Source organism: Vipera berus (assembly GCF_964194415.1).
Source record: "Vipera berus genome assembly, chromosome: 16".
Classification (NCBI taxonomy): Eukaryota; Metazoa; Chordata; class Lepidosauria; order Squamata; family Viperidae; genus Vipera; species Vipera berus.
Window position 1 is genome coordinate 883,185 of NC_138219.1, and position 16,597 is coordinate 899,781.

General features: G+C 52.2%; 1 protein-coding gene across 3 annotated transcripts in view; it reads right to left on the reverse strand.

Annotated features, from left to right (window-relative positions):
• The window catches only part of PC (pyruvate carboxylase), a 144,102-nt gene that overhangs the window by 56,203 nt on the left and 71,302 nt on the right, over positions 1-16,597 (reverse strand). For all 3 annotated transcript variants that reach the window (XM_081340388.1, XM_081340389.1, XM_081340390.1), the window contains one exon: positions 8,314-8,496. In XM_081340388.1, coding sequence (XP_081196514.1) covers positions 8,314-8,496 — 183 coding nt within the window. The remainder of the gene's footprint in view (positions 1-8,313; positions 8,497-16,597) is intronic.

Here is a 16,597-nt window from a genome sequence, read left to right on the forward strand (position 1 = left end):
TTTCTGTCTATGATACAGCTGGCAGAAGTAAAGGCCTTTTCCTTGGAGATGTCACATATTTAATTCTCTAATCCAAATTAAATTGTGACAATTGCTGGCATCGGATGACACACGATGCCCAAACCAATCAGCCCCAAGGCAGCTTAATGCCGTGGCCTAGTTCACACCACACAGCTGGGTTCCTGCAGAAGCCAAAGGGGAATCTGAGCTGGATCTGGCAGGTGAGCTCATTAAGCTTTCTTTCTCATCTTCTGAGGCCCTTGCCTGAAACCAAAACCTGGAATCCAAAGTCTCTTGCAAATGCCTCTTTCAGTACAGATGAAATGCTACTTTTGAAGTTAAAAAAGCACAGCCGAAGTGAGACCTGGGGCTCCATGGACCGGGTGTCTGGGTGAGTGACGGCTGAGTCGTAGGCACCGAAAATGGGCCAAAGGACAGTGACCACAGGCCCGTGGGCCCTTCTAGAGCCTAAAGGGCCCCCGGAGATGCAGGGAGGCCCTGCCAAAAGCCGGCCCTTGTGGGGAGCCTTGATTGCCAAGGGAAAGACTCTGGGATGCTAGCATATGGGCCAGCCGTGGTTAACTATTAATTACCTTGTCTGTTTCTGCCTAGGTTATCGGTGTCTCCAAAATGCAGACACACACCAGTGGCCAGGGTTAGCAATTGGCTTGAGGGACACCTTCTGATTTATTTATTTGGAAAACACAACATTATGTTTTGCGCCACTGCCCGAACCCTTTTAAACTCTTATTTTTAATTTGTAAACATTATTTTGACAGTGTGAGAAGGATCTGCGTAAACATCTTAAATATAAGAGCAAGCCCCATCTGGGACCGAGGGTAGCGAGAAATGTTTGCTTACATCCAGCAGAACAAAGGGCAGCCAAACGGCGCAATGGGCGCTGCAGCAGCCTCCCCACTGCCCCCATGGGGGCTCCAGGGCACTTTCAAGTTCCAGGGAACCCTGGTTAGCGGCTCTTCGGTCAAAGACGAATGCAGCTCATAAAGTCCATCATCAGAGGAGCGGGCTTGCCTGACCTTCCTCTGCAAGGACGCTTCAGCTGAGCTAGGTTGAGACTGGGGTTCAGCTACAAGAGGCAAACACCCGGGTTCAAGGCGGGTCAGACCGCAGTGGACCAGGGCTGGCCCACTCCAGAAGAGGAGGAGACGCTGCGGTTGGCTTCCTCCTCAGTGGCCGAGAGAAGCCCATTAAGGTCCTCTCTTCCTGCCTGGTGGGAGGAGGGGGGGGCAAACCAGGAGCCCCACCGGGGCAGTTTGTTTCCTGCCGTTCCCATTTGAATGTAATTAGCATTAAATACACTGGTTCTCAACCTGTGGTCCATGGACTCCTGGGGATCTGCGAAGGCTTGAGGAAATTTTTATGATTTAAATCTTGTTAGGTCTTGGGGGTCTGTGGCCATGGTCTCTGACCACAAAAGGTATTTAAAGGGGGTCCGTGGTAAAAAAACAGGTTGGGAACCACTATTAAGTGTATTACATTGCATTAAAATTCTTCTTATTATTCTATTTAATTTTTTTTCTCCTTTTCTGTCTTATTAAAAGTTTTGGAATGCTCTCCCGGAAGGTTTTGAAAACTGGAGGCTGCTTTTCTAGTTCCAGCTAGAAATGAGCAAAGGAGATTCCAGATCTTTTGGGATGCAGACATCTAGCTTGAAAAGGAAGTGCAAATGGAAATGGTGCCACTGAACTGCCGGGCAGACAAGGAGGACCTATTCTGACACACTTTCTGGCGCCCCACGGAGCGGGGAAGGAGGGGATGTCAAGTGGGTGGTGGCCATCTTGAGGCGCTTCCTGAAGGACAGCTGCTGTGGTGCCTGGATGGCGAGGTCTCCCTCAGCAGCAGAAACCAGGCCCTTCCCCCTGAGGGAATGTAATTAGGCCCTTGGGGGCCCAATTATTTGACCTGATAATTAATTACCTTTCATGTAAATCTGGCCCCTCTTGACTTTTTCCTAGTTGTAACTAGAAAGTATAGTTCAAAACACTTTTATTTTGCGAGGCTTTCAATCATTTTGATGTTTATTCCTTCTATTTTTGTATGATAGATAAAGCATTATTACCTGAAAATCTCCCTAAATAAAACCTCAAAGCTTTGCGGCTCTTTTTCAGCCATGCTCCTTCCTCAAACTGTGTGGGTGGGGGGAAGTTCCCTGTCCATTTATGGAAAATCTGGAGGGGGGGTGTTGTTCAGACATTTCCAAGCAATCACAAAACCCCCCTTGCAGTCCTATTTGCAAGGGGCAAAGAAGGCAGGCCTCCCGTAATATTTGGGTTTGAGGCCAGTCAGTCAGGACAGGGGGATCCAGTAGAGGTTTATTTATTTAAAAGGGTTTTAACGCTGACAAAGGATGCTGCCTTTGCCTCCTTCAGATTCTCTAACTTGAGAATTCTGCACTACAGCCCTTTAACCTTCTGGCAAGAGAAGCGCAGATACCAACTGGGCAATGTTTCTTTATTTGAGTCCAAAGAAAGAAATATAAAACCGTCCAGCAGGCAACACACAAAGAAGCAGAAACCGGCACCAGACCTCAGGCAGAAGACAAGGAGCCACCAAGGAGGGGACGGACAGGGCGAAGGGGCTGCAGGTACGCAGGCAGGCAGACCCCTCCTTCCCTCCCACCTAGCTGGGCAATTCTGTGCTTCACCCAACCAGCCCAGCCCATCTCACAGGCAAGGCTGCATGCGCAGAGCTTTGGAGCCAAGGCAGGAGAAGCGAGGACAACTCCGGGCCCCGTAGCTCAGTCCAAGGGCTTCTGGGGCCACAGGCAGAAGGAGCCCTCTGCTTGTGCTCTCTCTGCCGGGGCGCCTTCTCCACAGAGCATCTGCTGGGCTCCCGGGTGTGGAGGCGTCCCTTCGGGGATCCACAAGGAAGCCTCTCACAAGGCTAAGAGCGCTGGATTTGGAACTGCTCAGTAACACACATTTTTTCATTTAAGTACGGAATTTGCCAAGCAATAAAATTTGCTTTGAACTCAGGAGGTTATGAACTATTACACATATTTCTTTCTTTATTGTTTGTTTTGAATGACTAGAAAAGGAATTACCAAAATGTTTTATTCAATAATGAATAATGAAGCAGTAATGAATAAAACATGCCCATTTATTTGCCAGGCTACTTGCCTCATTCTTAATTATTACATTTTGGGTCGTTGTTTTTTTTTTAGTTTGGCTGCTGAATAAAATAAATGAGTGTCACTGGAATGCACGGACTGCAGCAAAAAATGCTCTGGGTGGAAATGGAAGGTGCAGGTGGCTCTTAGTTGCACCTTAGTCGGGGCAGAGGGGGAAGGCCTGGGACTGGGGGGGGAGGAAGAGGAGGAGGAGGAGAAGGAGGAGGAGCTCTCTTCCTCAGTTTGGCCTTGGGCTTTTCCTAAAAGAGGATGGCAAAGGAACCCAGTGAGAAAAACAGAAAACTTGGTGAAGATCTGAGATATGGGAGAAAGAGCTTCTTCAGATATATTTAAACGAAAAGGAAGAGGAACTCTTTTCCAGATGCTCCATGAAGGCAGAAAAGTCCTATCCTCAAACACTTTGGGCTGTACCTCTTCTAAGGAGGAACGAGGCTGGAGAAATATCGTGACAGCTGGATGAATTATATGGTGAAGTCCTGGAGGAACTGTTGTCTCTGAGGAATACTGGAGAATGACTGAGAGGTGAAAGTAAGAAAATCCCCATCGGCTAGCAGGGGGAAAGGAGACACAAAACTAGTCTGACATCAATTCTTGGGAATATTAGCAGATCATAAAGATAACTATCTGAAAGTGTCTCGAAAAACATGCAGTAATTATTAGCAGTCAGCATGGATTTGTCGAGAAGAAGGCTTATCAAACCAAGCTTATTTCATTTCCTGACTGTATAACTTCCTTACTAAGCATACTAAGATACTTTGTCAAGTGCTTTAATGAAATCAAGATAAATTATGTCTGTTTCCTTAGTAGACAGGGGAGTGTTGTAGACATAATTTATCTTGATTTCATTAAAGCACTTGACAAAGTATCCTCTGATAATCAAACAGTTTGATAATTGGGCACTGATAGCAGGACAATTAAGTAGATACTTTATTGACTGAAGACTGAACTCAAGCAAAGGTTTTTCATTAAACTGGAGTGAGACACGGAGTGGGTTGCCACAAGATTCATTCCAAAGGAAAGTTGTCTCGATTCCTGCAATGAGCAGGATTTGGACATCTAAAATTAAGTGGCACTGGCCAATTTTATAAGTCTATGGCCATAACTGATCCAATAAACTGTGTATGCTCTACATGCTGACTAGAAACAGCACAAGCATGTCACAGTCCAGGGAATGCTTCCTACAATTTCAAATTTGCAAGATACATAGCAACATACAGACGGGTTTCCGAGACCAATAAATGCATTTGGGAGAACACGGGAGGGGGCAGCAGGGAAGGATAGATATTACAGCCATCTCACTTGGATGTGGCAGGACCTCAGGGAAATCCAAATCTGCTCCTTGGTGGGCGTATTTCAGCTTGGAGAAGCTTCTTAGGGCTGAAGGCCTGAAGGAGGCCCTATGCTGCTGATGTTCACCCAGAGACCAAACAGAAACCCCTTGGGATGTGGTACCTTCTTCCCGACAAGAAACAGGGAAGGAGGCTAACTAGCCAGGAAGATCCTCCCCATTTCTACAAGATGAGATTTTTTCAGTATTAAAAGACCAGATGTTGCAGCCCATCTTGTCAGCCAAGGAAGCTCAGCTGCTGTGAGATTCCAAGTAATGACGTGCCACGCTTCCAGGCAAGGCTCTTGTCAATGCTGCTAACACCCGATGTTTTTGCATTGACAACAGATGGAGATGCAGCCATTTTCTTCTTTTTGCTTTTAGAGTTAGATGATGCTGGGGAGGGGGGAGGATGTGCATGAGAGTCTAGCTAGACACAATAACACTGAACCTAGTGTGAGAACCAAGGTTGTTGAAATAAGACAGACATGTCAGGGCCCGCGAAGTGGTTTCATGTGGCCTGTGAAGCCATCCTGGAAACAGTGATGGAACAGCCCTCACTGTCTTGACCCCAGCCCAGGCCAGCCGGGAGCCAATGTACAATTTCATGGTGGCCATCTATGCTGAAACACATTCAGCTCCACAAGGCTGTCTGGAAACAGCGAGAGACCAGCTCCTGCCACATCGGCCCTGCCCCCTGGGTGCACGCTGGGGAGGTATCACCCTTTGTAAGGAATGAAGAAATGCACCATCGCCTGGAAGTGGCCAGCACATGGCCCTGGCTACTTCAGGTAGGCTAGGGGCGGGGCAGCATTGCGCAGGTAACATTGACTCATGCTGCTCATGGCATCCCCTCCCCCAGAGTCCACCAAGCCGGATATGTGAAGTAGGCGAGGGCCATGTGCTGGCCCCTTCCAGGCGATGGTGCATTTCTTCATTCTTCACGAAGGATGACACTTCCCCAGCTGCGTTTCTTGCCTGTTTTTCTCCCTCCCTCATCTCAAATATTTTCCCACCACAGGAAGGAAGGAAGGAAGGAAGGAAGGAAGGAAGGAAGGAAGGAAGGAAGGAAGGAAGGAAGGAAGGAAGGAAGGAAGGAAGGAAGGAAGGATAGTCTGAGCGGGAAGTACTGCCTTAGTCCTGCCCTGCTGCTCTTTCACCATCCCCTTGCCCCCTGCTCTTGGCCTATCCTGGGGGGTCTCCCATCCTATTGCTAAGGAAGCTTTGGATACAAAGCCAGGTCTCCTCACATGGAGAGGGAGTGGGCCTCCCTCTTGATTTTGCCCTCGTACCCATCATGAGCAGCCTGGCTAAGGAGAGCAAGCACAGCAGCAGCAGCCTTGAGGAGGAGGTAAGTGCAACTGGGCACCCCCTTGGGGATGTGGGGCTGAGCTTAGTGCCATGGGTGCTTGAGGGCCGGGCTAGGTGTTTGACCTCTGTGCCACTGTCCAGCCCCCCCCCCCATGGCCTGAAAGGAACAGTGAGGCTCTTCCAGTGGACCATGCCTTGGCACTTACCCTGGTCCCACCCCCTTCTGCTAGAGACCCTCAGATCTGTCCCACTCCTGCCCAGGCCCCCATAGGCACCCTTGACATGAATGATGTAGAGCTGGCCATGCCCACCCAGTAGGCCACACCCACTCCAACCATGCCCACCCAGTAGGCCGCACCCACCCTGGCCACACCCACCCGGCCCCCTGAGGACAATGGCAATGCTGATGTGGCCCTCAATGAAATTGAGTTTGACACCCCTGAAATAAGAGATGATAAAGAACTGGCGGGCTTCCAGCCCATGCTTTAAAATAATTGGGGAATGTGATTTATGACTGTTAACTGGAGGAGGGAATTGTGCTTTGATAGTATGTTTAAGGTAAACAATTCCTCGAAGTTCTTTGAAGAGTTTCATCTGTCGGAACCATGACAGCTCTTTTTGTTGGGTACAAAACAGGTGTGGCAACACTCTGTGGCAACGTTACCCTTCTCCTACATATCCTTCGCCTGCCCCTTTGAAACATACCTGCTGTTAGATTTTTGTACAGTTTGCTTCTATCAGAAAAGAAACCAAGACTACACTTAGTCCCTTCTTTCTGCTTCTGTCATACCAGCTTCACCTGAAAAGATCCAATTCTAGCCTAATCAGCTTGCAAAAACCAGAGGAAACAGTGGAGAAAGGAGCAGTTTTACAGATCGTCCAATTAAAAACTGCTTCCCCTCCAGGCCTGCAAAGAGGCCGTGTTGCTATCCTGCTTTTTTCCTGGAAGCAAATGAAACCAGAGATGGGGAAAGCAGGAAAATTGCTTGTTTGAACCTCTGCAATACGCATGAATGCATGCGTATTGCATGAATGCTGTGATCTGCCAGTTCCAGCAGTGAAGAAAAGGCTTTGCCCAGAGCACAAAGTCTGATTTCTCCCTGTTCTTGTGGGATTAGGTACAGAGAACCTGTGAAGGCAGGATGAGCAGGGTGGTAGCGGAGGAGGAGGAGGCTGGAGAGACTCTTCCACATTTATTCTACTCGGCATCAAGACCAGGTGAGCAGTAGCAAAGGTCAGCCGTTTCTTTGACGGCCTCCTCAATTCCCACCACTGCAAAGGCCGAAGGCTGAAGCATCCAGGACATCCACCAGACAGGTGGGGCAGGACCCTCCCTGGCTGACCCCAGGGCCTTGCCTCCTTCCCTGGCAGGATGACCAGAGCCTGGATGCGTTTGCCAGCTCAGCGCCCCTCCGGCTTGGCGGAGGGGTTAGCCTGCAGAGACGGCCAGGGCCAAGATGGCCAGTGGCCCTGAGCTGAGGCTGGCTGGGCTGTTGGAATGGGACATCCAAGTGGGGGGCAGACGAGAGAGCGAGCCCCAGACTCACAGCCAGCCGCCAAAGACCCTTCTGGCATAGGCAAGGGCATGATCCTGACCCTCTGAACGGCCCGGGCGGTCCTTTCTGGCAGGGACCCAGGACAAGCAGGCGCCCATCCCACTCTACCCTCACCACTTCCCCCCCCTTTCTTCCTGCCACGTTGCCCCAAAGGCGCAGCGGCAATCCCCAAGCCCTGTCCACCCGGCGGTCTCATGAACAGAACGCTAATCAGTAAACATGGCCACTGCACAGGGCAGTCAGTAAGCGAGGATTACCTGTATATAACCTGGCGCAGGGCCAGGTCTATCTCCTTCATTTTGCACTTCTGATAAGGTCCAAAAGAGTCCACACACTTGGGTCCCATCACTTTGGCTATGTTGTCTAGCACAACCCAGGCCATGTCCTCTCCCCTTTGAAACAGCCCCCTCCCTCAAAGCCCCAACTCTTCCCTGGCACTGTCCCCCCCCCCCAGGCTGATCTGCTTTAATTATTTATTGTGTGATTTTTATGTGGATTTAACTGCTGTTGCTGATGCTGTCCGGAGACATGCGCTGAGTAAGGGCTGCACAAATCAAGCCAATAACCAAAATAAGAGCACAACATCCATCTCCCCCTAAGAAGCGGCCCCCGCACGGTCACTCAGCTAGCGGTACCTCCCTCACACCCCACGCCAAGGGTGGGACATCTCCTCTCCCCCAGGATGGGTGCAATTCTCTGCCGCCTCCTGGCCCTGAATTCCCTTCCAAGGCTGCCCACGCCCTGCCCAGCCTGCTCTGCTCATGTCCAGCACGGGAAGAGGCGTCTTCTGGATTTGCCAACAACCTCCCCCCACCCACCGCCCCCCCCACCAGCCACCAATAGATCCACTGAGGCAAAGACGGGTCTTGGGCCCCCTGCCCCCAACGGCGGAGGCCCTCCGAGCCCGCCCTGAAGTGAGCCTCCATAGGCAAATGACACCCTGCAGCCCAAAACGCCACCGGTCCTACCTTGACTCCCCGGATGCGGAACTCGGCCAGAGCCCGGCTCATCTTGGAGGCCGCTGTGGGGTGGTCTTTGCCGTGGGCGATGACCTTCACCAGGAGCGAGTCGTAGTGCGGGGAGATGACGGCTCCCTGGAAGGCAGAGGCACTGTCCAGGCGGATGCCCATCCCCTCGCCACTCCGGAAGACCTGGAGGAGAGGGGCCAGAGGTCAAGACCTGCCCAGGAATCCCCTCGGACATCCTGCATTGTGACTGTCACGGATGGGGAGCCCCTCTTCCCCCTCTCCCTGAACATGGTCTGTGGGGCTGCAGCAGAGGGAAAATGGTGCTCTTTGGCTTAAACTATGATTCTGTCCCCCGGGTGGGCATCCCCACTTTTATTAATGTTTTCTTTTTCTTTAGCATTATGCTTCTGTCTTCCTTTCTTTTTCTATATCAAGACCATTATTTAAAAACAGCTTTTCAGAAAAGGTCTGAATTCACGGGTCCAGGTCCCAAGGGAGACGCCCCGCCTAGCCCTACGGCTTCTTCCCCGCTTAGGCTGCCAATGGGGACAGCGCCAGGGAACAGCCCATCCACACCGGACGGGGAGCACCCTGCGCAGTCAGAGTTTTCGTGAAGCCAGAGCAGCTTTCGCACACTGGACCTGGACCGCCTGGCTCCAAGCCACGACAACAGTGATGAGCCCTCTCCTGGCTGAGCAGCAGCGCCGGGTTCAGGCCAGGTTGGCTCCGGAGGCTGAGAGAAGGCAAAGCTGATTCCTTCAGCCACCCGGTGGCCCAGGAGGACGATCAGCAGAGCCCCTCCTGGACATGGGTCCCTCTCCTCCCAGTCGCTTTGCAAACAACTGTAGCCACCCCCCACCCCCGGCAAGATCCACGGAGGCTTTCCCTGGGGGATCAGGGCCTTCTGCTCTCCCGTGGTAGCCAAAGGGCACGCTTGATACCCCAGCCAGAGGTTGGTGCTGGCCTTGGAGGTCAGGCTCTGCAGCAGTGCTGGACACAAGGCTGCCGGCTCAGCCTCTAAAGGGATGGGGGGGGCGCTGTGGCATTGTCCACCTCTCCCCCTCCCCACCAAGGTCTTTTTCCTGGAAAAACCTGAGAAGGATGATCAGCATCTAGCCTTGTGGGTGTGTGCGTGTGTGTGTGACCATTGACACCCATGGCCCGGCACAGATGTGGCTGATGTCAGGCGCAGCAGGAGCCCAAACCCTCCCAACGTCTGAGGGCATCTCAGCAGCCTCAACCTCTGGAGCTGCTTTGCCTGGCCCGAGGCTGGCATGTCAGCTGCCTGCAATGCCACGAATGAAACCAGATTCGGCACAGGGTGGAGCTTTAAGAGAGCCCTGGGTCTTCACACACATACCGGTACACACAAAAGTCTGCCTTCTGCTTTTTTGTACCTTGCCAGCTATTCCCGTGTACTTCATTGAGCTGCATCGGCACTTTGCTGCAGATGTGGTGTGTTTGGAAGGGACATTAGGAAGAATGGCATCCATGAGACCCAGTCCGGACAGTCAGAAACAGTTGCCTGGACAACTTCGACTTGGACTCCTTGAGGAGAAAGGCAGTGCCAAGGGAGGGAGGAAAAGAGCCCCTCCCCTCCTGACCTGGGTGGGATGATGCCATGCAAGGAAGCAGCTGGTGGCCGAGACTGGCCAAGGGCTTGTGGAAGAGATGTCCAAGGCTCGGACTCTTCTGGAAGGCCCTGGTGGCTTGGAAGAGGCAGGATGTGTGGGGAGCTCAGAGAACTACTGAGCCCGGGTCTCTGGTCCTCAGGCCAGGGCCTCACCAGGGGGTCCCTGGGGGAGGGAGGGAGGGAGGGCCTCAGTGGGTGCAGAGCCAGGTTCAGCTGGCCTGCATGCCCGGCAGATGCTGCTTCCCCTCCTTCACTGTTCAGGCTACTTTTGACGGCTGCTCTGAGCCTTCAGTGCTACAATAACATTTTGATTTAAATGTTGTAAAGCAGACAATTAGGCTTTAATCAATTAGGCAGGACTTACAATTTAAATCAAATGAAAAGTATCCCAAACCAATTTGGGAAAGCAAACTAGGGGCTTCTGCTAAAGATGTTTTCCAGCCCTTGAATGGCGACTCTAACTGGTTTACATCAAAAATCAGGAGCAATGCAACCTCCCGATTTTAAAAAGCAAGACGTCAGATAAGATGGCCTTTGGAAGCTGCTTCCCAGACCTCTTTCTCTGCACCTGCTACAGGAATTCTCCACCAAAGGAGGAGGGGGAGGAGGAGGCGTGAAATCAAAGAGCTGGCAGGTACTTTAGAGGCCATGTAGTCCAGCCTTCCTCTCAGTGCAGGATTTGCTTGAGCAGCTGATCGGCTCTTGCTGCATCATCAGCGTCTCTTTGAAGATCCCAGCAAGGAGAATTCCACCTGCCAGGCAGCCGACTCTTCCACTGACTCACCGCTCTTGTGGTCAGAAGTGCCTCCCACTCCTCCATCCTTCAGCAGCCCCGGAGCCTCCCTTGGCTCTCCTTCCATTTGTCTCTGTCCTTCTGGAACAGGCTCCATCTGAGGCCTGGCCAGGAGCTGCTCCCTCTGCTCCTTGTAAGGCACCCGAAGGTCCATCACAGTACCCGGCTGGCTCACATTTAACCTGGGGCCAACAAGGGCATGCGGATCCCTTTGACAAGCACCTCCCCCGTCAAACTAGGTTCGCTGAAGCCAAGATTTGTGCCTTTTGTTTTTCTTCCTGAGGTTGGAAGGCAAAATGTCCATCCGTGACATAACAGTAAAACTGAGCTAAAATTGCCCTATGGAGGAAAATGACAATGGCTCCTGAGCTGTGCCCCCAAAATGAACTGAGTGGATGACGGGAGATGGCTGCAACACCTGGGCTCCCAAAATCCAGGCCTTCGAGATAACACTTCCATTGTCAATGAGGACAAAAAAAGACACACACGCACACGCACGCACACACACAGCAAGCGCTTTGGGGTTTGAAGGGCTGCGCATGGCCCCAGCTACATCATCCCTGCACAGGGAGGCTCAGCTAAGCCCCCTGCCCAACTCGCCCATTCCTTTCCCCAGCATCTTGGTGGAAGAGATGAATTAGCCTTCTATTTATCGTGTATTCTTTCACTCTCCACTCCTGTGGGGAGTGAGGCCACATCCAGGCTTCCAGGGCTTGCAAACTGTGTCTGAACTGCAGGTTTCACTCGACCAGAAAGGGCTGAGGTGAACAGTCATAAATGTTGGGGGATCCCATCTGGGTCGCCCACTGGGACCAGAGCTTTGGTCTTCCGAGCTGCAACCCTCTGCCAGCGAGAATTGCCCTGAAGAGGAGCAGAAGCCCCAAAGCTCTGGTCTCGGTGACCGACCCAGATGGGATCCTGCCACATTATCTTGGGACACGTAGATTTGCCTTCATCTGTGCGTATGTATGTGTGTGTGTGTGGGGGGGGGGGGTGTCAAGAGTGCAATCCTTCCCTTGAGATGCTAGCTTTCTGCCAGCAACCTTCATCCCCTGAAAACCTGGGACTCTCTCTTCCGAACTGAGGGGAAGCGTCAGAGAGACTCTTGAGATTCTGCTCGCTTCCTTCTGCGAGCCTCGGGGCTGGGCTGAGCTAGTAAGTTAGAAGGGCCCATTTAAAGCATGCAGGCAGAAGAGCTGCCCCCTTTTACCCACAGCGCAGATAGGTGGAATTCAGCAAGAACTCCAGGCTGCATTCAAACCAAAGGCTTAAGCGCCTACGCTCTCACACCAAGCTTAGCCTGGCTAATATTAATCTTCACTCACGTGCCGTGGCTTAGTGTGTTCTGTGAACCCAGCCATTTTCTTAGCTTATAATTGCACATGTTCTGCAAGCTTGAAAAATGAGACAATTCCAAAATCAAGGTGGTTGATTGATGCACTGAGGCCATAAAGCCTTAATTCCCACCTTTAGCCAGCTCAGATTTCATTTCTAAGAGGCCGGGAGGACAGGTAGGAAGGTCACTCGAGCACAAATCCTGCAGGCTGCAGAGAGGGGGAAGGAGATCCGTTACAGCCTCCCCTCCAAATTAGGGATGACAACTCCCTGAAGCACAACAGCACGTCTCTCACCCTCCCCACTTCTTCTCTTGCCAACAAAAGAAAATCCTCTGTGAAATTGTGGGAGCGAGTCTGTGCCTGTGCGTGTCTGCCGGATGCAGAGCAGAGCCCGCATGTCTCCTTGGCAGAAGCTGCGCCCCCCCCAGGTTCTGAGGGGTGACCTCTCCCCCTGACAGGACCGGCATCTGGCAGTGGACCTGTGCTGGAAGATGTCTCTAGCTGCAGCAACCCACCTTAAACCATGCCTGTCGGTTGGCATTTCAGAGATGGCACCACAGTGCTCCGCCAGCTGGGCGGAGAGTCTCTTGCTGCACTTAATCTACGAAACGGGTCTTCTGCCCTCTGCAAGCAAAATTCAGGAATCTGGGCCTCCCCAGACCCCCCCCCAGACTGCCCCGATGGCTTCCGGCTGCCAGGTCCCCTCCTTCCCACTGCCCTGAGCATGCTGCTCCCCAGTGGCCCCACACAACCACCGGGGAAGCCTCGGAAGCGTTTGAGTCGGCTGCTCTCCTGCGCCTCTGACCAGAATGCCAAGCTGGGAGCTCGGGCCCCCAAGGCTCCTTCCCAGCCAGCAGAAGCCCATTCCTTGGCCTGCAGGACCTGACCTCCCTCCTCCAGCTCTCCTCCCTCCTGCCTGAAAAGGCACTAAAGAGAGGTCCAGCTTTATCCGCTGGCTGTAAACTGGTTCCAAACGTGGCTCCATTTCAGGAAGAGGCTGGGCAGCAGCATCACAAGGCATGTAATCAGCAGAGCCACTTTGTTAGGGGCGAAAGAAACCCAAAGCCGTCATGTGTTAATGGCATCAATCAAAGTGTCCGTAAACTGTGTTCAGATTCTGCAGAAATTTTCACCAGAGCTTTGGCAGTGAAGAAGCACACAATAACATAAAGAAGAGAAAGGGACGAAACAAAAGTGGTAAACTGGCTTTGCAGTTATGGAGGAAGGTGGCAGTAACCTTGAAGGAGGAATGCAAGAACAGTTGTGTAAACCTAACTCAATTTAGCTCTCGAAAAAAGAGAGAATGAGAAACTCAAGAGAAACCTGCCTTGATTCTCTTTCAAACTTTCAGGGTGTTATTATATGTGTAATAAAGTGGAGCTCCAGGAGTTCTTGTGGAATCAGTTTCCTGACCTCAAATGGAACCAGGCTGGATCCAATTCCGTCTCTCCAGCGCCTGGAGTCAGAAGGAGAGCTGGGAGAAAATGACAAAGTCCTCAACAATAACAGGAGGCAGTTTTTCTCCCCCTCGCCATGCCCTGCAAAACTGTGCTTGGCATCTGGGTCTGCTCACGCAGGGTGCAAACGGGCGGGTCTTTGCACTGAGGGGCCATGTGGACCTTCCCCCTTTTTTGTGGAAGAAGGACGGGGAGGAACCCTGAGAAGCTGAAGACACCCAGAGGGCAGCTAATGATGCAAAATGACCCACCTGCTCCAGAGCAGAGAGGAGCTGAGACTGTCCTCCCAATCCCTCTTCAGAGAGCAGAGGATGGTGTGTGTGTGTGTGTGTGTGTGTGTGTGTGTGTGTGTGTGTGTGTGTGTGTGTGTGTGTGAAACCTTTTTGCCTAGCTGCTCCCTCCCCCAGTCTAGCAACTTCTGGCTTCTTTCTTCTCCTCTCTCCAGCTGTTCCTGTATTCTTTTCTCATAATATTCGCCAGGAGAAGCAGAACAAAGCATCAGGCAGAAAGAGGTTGCGGCCGAGAGAGGATGGCCCGTGGCAAAGAGAAAGTAGGACTGGGCTTCGACACTGCGCTAAGTGTTAATTCAGTTTGTCTGATGTGTGAATCCAGCCAACTCATCCAAGACAAGGCTAACAATATAATGATGAAAGTAATGATGGCCTGGGACAAAGTCCTAGCTTCTGATCATCTTAATTTGTAGATGCAGCCCAGTAAAAAATGGCAAAAGCAAAGAGGGATGGAAGGCTTTATATCTGGAGCCTAGACCTGACCTAGCAGCCTGTCCCCATTTTATCTGGTTCTCCTGCACCTTTTCAGATACACGCTGAGGACCACCAGGCCCACCTCAGCTGCTGGTTCCCTGCTATTGGTGCATCCCTTAGCCCCAGGGCAACTGTTCTGCCTTCAAGGGACCATCACTCCAGGAAGGAGCCCAGATAAAAATTGGATGGTTATCTAATGCGACTGAACCGTCTCCTCTCAAGAAGCTGCAGAGGGCACGCTGATTTAATTAAATCAGATTTGCAGTTGCTTCTTTACTGTCTCCAAGAGCCAGTGCAGCTAATTTAACTCCTTTTCAAGCTGCTAATTAGCTGCTGTTAATGATTAATTATGCATTCAGAGAAAAATTGACTACTGGACTACTGGTTCTTGAAGAGCAATTTCTTCACATCTGTATTTATTGAAAACAAAGTCACATTCCGTTTCAGCTACCACAATGTAACTGTTCAAGTGGGAAGGGGGAGAGAAAGAAAGGTTAAATTATTTGAAGGCCCTAAATTGAAAGATGGGACAGACTTAGGGGCAGGAGGACAGCTAACCCCACCCCAATTCCTCATAAACCAGCCCATGCTTTGGCTGTCCCACAGAACCAAAAAGCAACCCACCGCTTGTTTGGGGATGCACCGCACTCCTTCCTAAGACCTTTTGGAAGACCTTGAAAAAGCAGCCAAGAGAGGCAGCAATCCGCTCAATAGTGCCAAGGAAGCCCAAGGTGCCAAAGAGAAGGCGGAAGAGGCATTCAGTGGTGGAGAAAGGGGTTTCGGTCAACACAGCAGGTCTGGCAGGCCAGGAGATGGACATGCCGTGCGCCTGGATCTCGGGAGACAAAGCTTCCCCTGATATCCTTCTGGGCAAGTAGGAATAGCAGGGCCCAGAGGAGACGTTGCTACAGGTTGTGCCTCACCCTGGGCAGAGACAAAAGGTGGGCTCTCTGGCTTCAGCCCATGTTTCTGCACACAATGGATGCGTGGCGGGGGGGGGGGCGAAATTTCTATTCAGCAGACCCTCAGTAGACCCTCAGCAAAGTGGCTCGAGCCCCCTTTGCCTCCTGTGTCCAGTCCTGACCAAGGGAAAGCAGGGCAGAGCTGCCAGGGGATGGGAGGGCTGGCGCCAAACCCCAGGAAGAATCTGCTTAGCTTGCAAGGCAGAAGATGGGGATGCGGCAGGGGGAGGGGAAAGCCGCCGCAAGCCCTCCAAGGCTGCCACCGATGCCCTCTGAACCTGAGTGCAGGGCCGGGGCTGGTGGGCAGAAAGCCAAAGGAGGGCTGAAGGTGAAGGAGAGTCTTCCAGCCTCTTTGCTGGAAGAACCGCCCAGACAGATGGTGCCACCACCGGAAGCAACAAGCAGAGCCGGCCTGCCATTCTCCTCCCCAAAGATCAGTGATAATGAAAGCCAAAAGGTACCCTAAGCTCCCTTTCCTCCTCCCCCCTAACTTCACTTCCTCGGGCTCTCATCCCTTTGAGTCCAGACCTCAAGAAGACAGAAAAGAGAAACGGCTTTATTCTAAATTTATCTTGAATTGCGGACTGGAGAGACTGGCGAAGGAGGGAGGGATCCACCTGGAACTATATCTGCCCATCAAGACAGGGAAAACTCAAGTGGGGGCCCTGCGCAGGAGGGAAGCGGGAGGCTCTTGGCCCCCCAGGCTCTTCCCAGGACCACTTCCGTTTGGGGAGGGAGGAGGGGCAAAGCCCTGAGTTTCCAGAGCTGTTGGTAGCAAGTCGGGAGGATCTCCTCGGCCACCAGGGAGTCAGCCAAGGCCTCTCCAGGCTGCCTTTGCACTAACTTCGGTACTAAGAAATGGAGGGGGGAACAGGCTCTGCCCAAAGATAAAATGAGATAAAAACATCGTCCCACCAGCCATAAGCCACTTCATCAGGCTTTGTATGCACCAAACGGCTGTTGGAGGGACAGAGATGTTTTGCAAGCAGGAAGACAGGAAGAGAAGAGCACACAAATTATTCTGGGGGTGGCAGCCGTGACCATGAATAACCTTCAGGAGATCTTGTTTGCAATCAAGCGTCTCTTCCTGAGAAGGAGAGAACGAGAGGGAGGAAGGGAGGGAGGGAGGGAGGGAGGGAAAGCTCTGTGGGGAAAAGAGGAGGGAGGGGGGGACAAGCCTGGCATCCTGAGGCCCACAGAGAAGGAGCAGGCCGGAGATGAGGGTCAGAAGGACAAGGGCCTGGCCTGGCCGACTCTGAGCCCCCAGGAAGCGGGGAGAGGCCTCAGGCCTCCTGCCCTGCTGGCCCAGTGAAGCCAACCCTCCTCCCAAGCGGAAGG